The following is a 7679-nucleotide window of genomic DNA, read 5'->3' on the forward strand; positions in this document are numbered from 1 at the left end:
CTGGAACGATGTAGCGGGTCCCGAGTGCGGAAAGCGACAAACCGGCAGAAGAAAGCGGTGCTGGTTACAGTGAGCGGCCTTCCGCGACTGTCTTCCATTGGTCGACTTCGTTCGATCAAATCTATATAGATATACGGGTGGTTGCAAACAGCCCGGAGGCTGCATTGCGGGTTTTGTCATTCTGTAAATGTTCTGTTCAGCGCGCCGTAACATGGGCTTGACGGCAAATTTAGAGGGCGGAATGATCAGCGAAGAAAACGAGTACAGAATTTATGAACTAAGAACAAGCGTACTTGGGGCATATCGGAGTTAAATTCCTTCATTTTTAGTCGTTGTGGTCTTGCTCCATCGGCCACTGTCGAAAATGATCGCTGGGTGGAGCAATCGGCATAGAGCGAATCTCCATTTGGATCCGCGATGCTTAATAGGTGCTGAGCCCAAGATTTACTCACCAGATCATCGGCCAGAATGAAGATTATGTTGGGCGGTTGTTGCTGTCCAGCAACATGCCAGGGCCCAGGCGTCACAAACCCTGTCACCACGATTAGGACCTGTCGGATGGAAAGGAGTATTTGCTCGCTACGTTGTCTGTGCCAGACTCATTCGCTCATTGTGATGGGTTCAGTTTACGTTAGTGACGTCCAGAGTCGGAAAAAAACGTAATTGCCTCAAGGACTATCCTTGCACCGCAATCCTTGTAGGCATCATGTCACGATTGCAGTGCACAAAAAGGTAAGTACTGTGCTAATGGTCCAGTACTGCTTGCACAAAAGCAAGCTGCAATTTAGTCTACCTTTTTTCTTCCTATAGAAATCAGAAGCTTAATTACATTCCAACAATTCGCTAGCAACGCCAGCTTTTCTGCATCTTCTACGGACCATGGACTACGGACGTGGCCATTGCCAAAGAGCGTAACAACGAAGGTGAGATGCATGCATGGCTCAATTTAGGACCCACATACCTGAATAGCGTACAACATTGTTTCGTCTAAGCGATGCGCTCCCACAGCCTAAACTTGACAGTCGTCACTCCGCAGCCCGCTTATATATACAGCAAATTGGCTTGAGCGAAATATCAGGCCACCGACTGGCGCCTGTCTAGGCCACGTGACCGCTCTCATCATTCGACCGATGAGCTGCGGCACTTATCTAAACACCCGAATAATTGGAGTCCTGTCGAGGGGCTTATCTTAAGAGCATTTGTTCCCTAAAAAAAAGACGAAGAGTGAAGAAGCCAGGGAGGGTGCGGGGCATAGCCCGGTTCCCTCCATGTGCGGTCGGCACTTCCTGGTCCAGTCACGAGTTCCTGGCGTTTAAGGCCCGAACATATTTGGCTGGTTTTGTGTCCACCATGCACCGTTGCCGCTTATAGCTCTTTCCTCTTTATCCAAGACCAGCTGCAGAGACAGAAGCACGCAGCTGCGCTGTCCCAGCGGGCACACGGACCCATGCCTCCCGCGTAAATTATTCCACCACTTCCGCTCGGCCCCAAAGCCAGGAACCTGCGTTCATCCGTCTTTGCGCGTTTTCGCCAGAACAGAAAATGGTGTTTAGTGTATATGCGTGTTAAGCAATGGGTATAACTAGCAATACTCGCAAATACCACACTGCTTAATAAGCTAAGCAATGGGTGTGCGTGAGCGCACACACTATTTCAAACTTTTATTTCCTTCTTCAACCTTTCCCTCGGGGTGCGGCTCAGGTGCAGTGAACTAGAATTTGTAGTTAAGGTGTACTTACTGAGCTCTTCCTATCCTCGTAAAACATTTTCTTTTGTAGCGAGAGCTACACTACGCCAGCTCTTCAAACATTCAGCGTGGCACTCCTTGAGCTCCGTGGCGGCGCCGTGGCCTTGATCCGGTTGGTCGCGTAAAGATGGAGAGCGGAGGAGAGGACGAGCTGAGCTCGGCGGTTATGTGTGCAAAACCATTGTGTCTTCACTTGCAAGCCGAACCTAAGCGTAGCCAGGCAAATGTAGCTCTCGCGTCACTCCAGGTTTAACCAGAGCCAAACCACGGCCATTTTTTTTTGCATTCGTTTGTTTGGGAGCGATATTTTTTCGGCAAGCTAGTCGCTTTCAGTTAGAGGCAGAAAAGATAGGAGATAGGAAAAGAAGACAACACGATGATCTAACGAAAAAGGAGAAAGGTTTGATGTGGGGAAGGTTGGAAGACAGTGTATTTCCAAACCGCTTCCCCATTGTCCCAGACGTGCTGCATCGCGGTGAAGTTTTGCCGCTTAGAGCAGCGAAAGAGCTGCAGCTTTCACTCTCAAGGAAAAGGAATGTATGCAAGCATCAAATTTTGTCCACGCACTACGCATGCTGGTGGTGAAAAATTTTTGTTAGTAGCGGTGGGGTGGGAATAAAGGAGTTCATCAGCCTGGGCCCAGCTGATGATCTTCTTCTGTACAGCCGGGTCTGTGCTGAGCAGTAAGGCCTCTTAACAGCTGCTCGTTTGTGATAGCATTCTGTCATGTATTGCTGTTGTGGTTAGTGTGCTCCATGGCGTACTCTGGTCAAATGACGCAGCCTGCATGTCAGTAAAATAGGAAGAAACGCTTTCCGGACGAAGTGAGCATGTCGCGTTCCAGGTTCTACTGCAGCAGCCATTGCTTACAAATTATAATGTATACTCAGCTCTTATTATTAACGCGATAGTGTTAAAGGCCCCGCTACGCAGAAGACCCGGCGTCGGCACTGTGAGCGAAAAATCATGGGCATGGTTTTGGCAGGTGGCGGCGGTGGTTTTTAGAGGCGCAGGTGGGCCATGTGACCGTGCGGCGTCATCACAGCCCGCCCACGGGATAGTGAAAAAACTGTTCGCCGTGGCAGGTGGCTATTACAGTAATTATGGGTCGCACGAGGCCCACCGCTGTGAGCATCTTCCATAGCAGGGCAGTGCGGCGCATCGCTTAACCGCTGTACCATTGCGCCAGGAGGGGTATTAGAACTCCCAGGGATCCCAGGATGAATGTAGAGAATGACTTTTTGCATATATCGCAATTAACCTATTATTCTATCGTGCCATGCCCTTAGGTCGGAGCTTAAGTGTCTCCTTCGTTTTATTTTTTGTTTACAAACAGTGGGTCTAACGCTTAATCTGAAACAATATCGGAGACAGTACTGACGGATAAGAGCACAGCTCTTAAAAACTTATATTCGATACACTGAGGCCTAGATGAGTAATAGTGAGCATATTAATTGCCGATGTCGAAATCAAGCAAGTAACAAATTACCTCCGTGCTTGGCATGCAGTCGTGGCGCCATCATGCGGCACCCAGTGGAAAACCTTCCTTGCAATGTACGGCGATGGCCCAGCATATGGCGCAGGTGGCGGACCGCACAATTAAGGGGCTTTAGCCGCACACAGCGTTCGCATTTCCACGTAAGTAGACTTAAGTGCACTGCATAATTTTTTTCGGAGCGTGTGAACACAACGTCCTGTCTATCCAATGCAAGTTTTGCTGCATGAGAAAGGAAGATGGTACGCCAGTGGGCTTGCGAGGGACTAAACGCGACGCATGGTTGATTCGACAAGTATGCACTCCTCACTCCGGTCCCTTAGTTATTTCTGCATAGACAGCATGCCGCGGCGGTGTAACGGTGTAACACGGTACTAATGCCAAAACGCTCTGCCACTGTCGTAAAATTTTCTGCTTATACAGCATGCCGCGGCGGTGTAACGGTGTAACACGATACTGATGCCAAAACGCTCTGTAACTGTCGTAAAATTGTGTGATGCACCATGTATTGAAGGAATGACTAGATTACTCGGTTTTCTCTGATCCTCAAATCCTTTCCGGATGGGGATGGCCGACAGCCCTGCCTGTGAGAGCTGTGGTTGTGATGAGACCATCGCTCATCTTCTCTGTGAGTGCCCTGCATTTGCGAGTGCAAGACATACACTGTGTTGTGCCCTGGACCGCCTCTATCCTCGCCCATTAACAGAGCAAAAGATCCTCGGTGTGTGGCCACAGCAGTCGACTGCCCTCAAGGCATACAAGGCACTCTTTGCCTACTTGAGAGCGACTGGATTGAGTGACAAATTGTGACAGCGTTGTGCGTGCGTGTGTGTTATGCCTTTTTCCCTTCTCTCTTCCTCCTTTTAGTCCCCTAATCCCTCTTCCCCAGTGCAGGGTAGCCAACCGGAACCCCTTTCTGGTTAACATCCCTGCCTTTCCCTCCTCCTCTTTATCTATCTATCTATCTCAAATCCTTTATGGCGCTTTGTACACAATTGTGTACAAGGAAAATTCACAGCTACTGTGTGCTCCGCTTAGCCATGATTTCTGTATTTCAGGTTAATTTAGCACCCTTCATGTCTTCAATATGATGCTTTTTTATGCCATATAGCGAACACTGTAAATATCTAGCGAAAGTCGGCGGGGCACGTAGCAAGTCGTCCGCCATTTCTGTGCAGATAGATTTCGCCACCAATAACATTCTGCCGCGATTTCAAACCTAATGTTCATCTTCGATACACAACCCGAACCCGTTTTCGGGTTCGGGTGCGGGTTAATATTCGGGTGCTTGCCTGACGTGTCCTGGCATTTGTTGTTAGCCTTTCAAAAGATGGCACTTAATAATACATTTTTTTTGGAGGGGGGGGGAAGGAAATGGCGCAGTATCTGTCTCATATATCGTTGGACTTCGATGTTGCGGTTTCCATAAGTAATGTAACTTTCTGCGAAATTTTTCACATCCATGTAAAAAAATTAACTGCTAGCATTTTGAGCTGCAAAACTAACAAAGTATCTCATTATAAGGTTAGTCGCATTATAAGAATTTTCAGCCGCAAATCATCTTTCTGTGTCGAAAACTTAGCCCGCTCTACATATAAACAAACACAAACTACCAAACAAATTTGTTTGACATCAAGCAAAACTGTTTTCGTGGAAACCTCTCGCTTTTCTTGGAGGCACACTTTAATGGTCGCGGCATATCCACATGGAAATGGAGAAGGAATGAATCAAGTCATCAGCGCTGAGAACTACACCGCGAGGTTACGCAATTACCGATGCGACAAAGGCGCTTGAAGAAAAAATGAAAATCCGCTATTCGTTATCTGTGACCCGAATGAGTTTGCTGCAGCAGAAATGGCTCCTGCGGATTTGACTGACTCCTCAATGGGCGGCCATTCACACCACATACTTTCTAAAATCATCTCTCATACTTTACTATGAAGAACGAGCGTGGCAACCGCAGACTAGCACGCGATCTTAGTGTCGCTGCTCTCTAGAATTTTTACTCTTGTATGAATCTGTTCGTTTTTCAATATTTTTTTTATTTTTCGCTGTTCACGAGCAAGTTCGTATCCCTGTGGTATAAATATTCACGCCTATGAGTCACAACCTCTAAAGCACACGTGTTCGTGCATGTGCAGGCTGAGGCAGGCAGCGTCCTCAAGCGCATGGCACGGAGTTCTTCAAGCTGCACGTCGTGTCCCGCGCTCTTCCAGCACACCGCTGCCGTTACTGACGGGGGGCTCCCGCTCTTGCAGACGGTGCTGGAGGTCCTTGACAGGGACGCCTCCTTCGCTGGGTGCACCTCGCTGTTCCTGCTGTTGATCTTGCGTCTTCGCCTGGTGGTCAGCCAAGTGCAGCAAGCGCAGCGTGGCCACGCTCAACCCGGCCACGAGCAGTGCCAGCGCGGCGATGGTCAGGAAGGACTGGCACGTGCTCAGCTCGCCCAGACGGCGCCCCCGCGCGGAATGCCCGCTGCTCTGCGGCGTCGACGGCTGGGTGCGGACCATGGCTCCTGCACACATTCAGCCCACAGTCTTGTTTTCTCTATGCAGAAATGAGCGACGCTGTTGCGCATGCGCGTTGCAGTAACTCGGCGACGCGACAATCCCCAGCTATGTTTCACACCCAGGGGAATTCTTATAGTAGACTGAAGAGCATTACTCTCATTACATTGTTCCCCGCCGGAACGCACAGTAATGCGCACTAGGAGAATGATATGAACTGCCTCCACTACAGATGCTCAAGGAGTGCCCTCACCCATACACAACAATTAAATACTGCCACTTCGCCCCCTCCTCTGCATGCACGCAGTGGATCTGCGCAGCGGATGACCGATCCTGATCTGGAGTGGCTTTTCAGGTAGGCAAGCATCGTCATTAAACTACGGCTTTTCCTCCTTCTCTTCCTCCTGCACAGCAGTGCAGGACTCCTTTGGAGAGGCCTACAGAATGTGCCACCAAATCTACGCCGGAAGAGATGGTACCCACTAAAATTTACCACACTTGTCTACATTTTCCTGGGCAGCTCAGCATGTCAAGAGATCGTTCACAGGATGAGCTGTAATCGCGATGAAGCCGATGCCAGCAAATACTGTTGACCTCGAACTGCAAGCGAATCGAATGCGACTATCCTCATCCCGTGAACTGCCAACTACGAGCCCCCATCCCATCAACACGCCCCCTACAGCCAGGCACTCGCCTAATCACACACTCGAGAGAGAGCGCCGGAGGAAAACACTTCCAGTGGCGAGCAGGTGAACGCGGAAGCTCTCCGTTACGAAACACAGCGTCGAATCGACAGCTGTGTAAATCTAAACAAAAAATTTTTCTAGGCTTATACAGCTGTGGATTCACAAATGGAGGAAGGGAAAGAGAAGTGAACAGGCCCTTATAGACGGGAACGACATGCACCCGCCGTTTGAGTCGTCTTCGGAGGCGTTCGCTCTGCTGGGAAGCAGCAGGACGCGAGGAACGTCGTCGGCGCGAGCTCGCCCTTCACCCTGCCGGCTGCTGACCGCAGGCAGCGAGCGGGAAGTATCTCGCCTGCAGCGTCCGCGTGCGCGTCGTGCGCGGTCCCGGCGTCCTTGCACTTCCAGCAGTTCAGGTCGAGCAGGGATGCGTGGATGATCTGCACAAGCCTCCTCGCCAGCGCGGTGGTCACCTTCTTCTTCTTCTTCTTCTTCTGCTTCACCCCAGGTATATGGCACATACCCACGCGGGGGGATTGGCCAAGGTGTAGTAGAATAAACAAAGCAGTTTCCATGGAAGATGACGACAAAATTGTAGCACCGATCGTGAATTTTGAAAAATCAATGAATAAAAACAACAGAACAATATTGACACTTAAATAACAGACAGCATTTTGGTGAAAAAAGAAGAGCTCGTAAACTTTAAAAGAATTAGCACATCAACCTACCAGTTGCAATTATGTAATCGTGGAGAAACCCACAAATAGAACCCAATGTAAATCCCTTGGCGTTCGCACCAAACGATAATAATACTGGCAAAGATAAAGGGAGCCCTAACCTGAAGAGAGGGACCTCCAGGTAAATCTTTCTCTGAAGTGCGAACTTTGGGCAGTAGAGGAGAAAATGGTCTAAAGATTCAACTTTCCCACATGCGTCACATAATTTCGTCGGTGTCAACCCACACCTGCATAGATATAAATTCAAACTTGGAATCCTGCACCGCAACCGCGTCATTGTTACCTCACACAGCCTGGATTTACACGAACGGACGTTCCAATTATATGCTAAGTGCTGATAGTCAGTGGTATTTAGTAAGGGATCTCGTAACCTGGCTGATATATGTAGGAACCGCTGAAACCTGGAAATCGCGAGCAGGCTGAAATTCGGGACGGGATGTGTCACTGAACCGTCAAGAGCCGATTTTGCAAAGTAATCAGCCACCTCATTTGAATGAATACCTGCATGGC

At 49.3% G+C, this 7679-nt stretch overlaps 1 protein-coding gene across 1 annotated transcript; it reads right to left on the reverse strand.

Moving 5' to 3' along the window:
• Nucleotides 1-5317: 5317 nt before the first annotated feature.
• Nucleotides 5318-6953, reverse strand: LOC144124404 (uncharacterized). Its single transcript, XM_077657030.1, has 2 exons — nucleotides 6656-6953; nucleotides 5318-5757 (listed from the first exon to the last, which is right to left on the reverse strand). The coding sequence occupies exons 1-2, from the start codon at nucleotides 6951-6953 to the stop codon at nucleotides 5426-5428; spliced, it is 630 nt and encodes a 209-aa protein (XP_077513156.1). The 3' UTR covers nucleotides 5318-5425.
• Between the last annotated feature and the right edge of the window lie 726 nt (nucleotides 6954-7679).

Source organism: Amblyomma americanum, chromosome 3, assembly GCF_052857255.1.
Source record: "Amblyomma americanum isolate KBUSLIRL-KWMA chromosome 3, ASM5285725v1, whole genome shotgun sequence".
NCBI classification, from domain to species: Eukaryota; Metazoa; Arthropoda; class Arachnida; order Ixodida; family Ixodidae; genus Amblyomma; species Amblyomma americanum.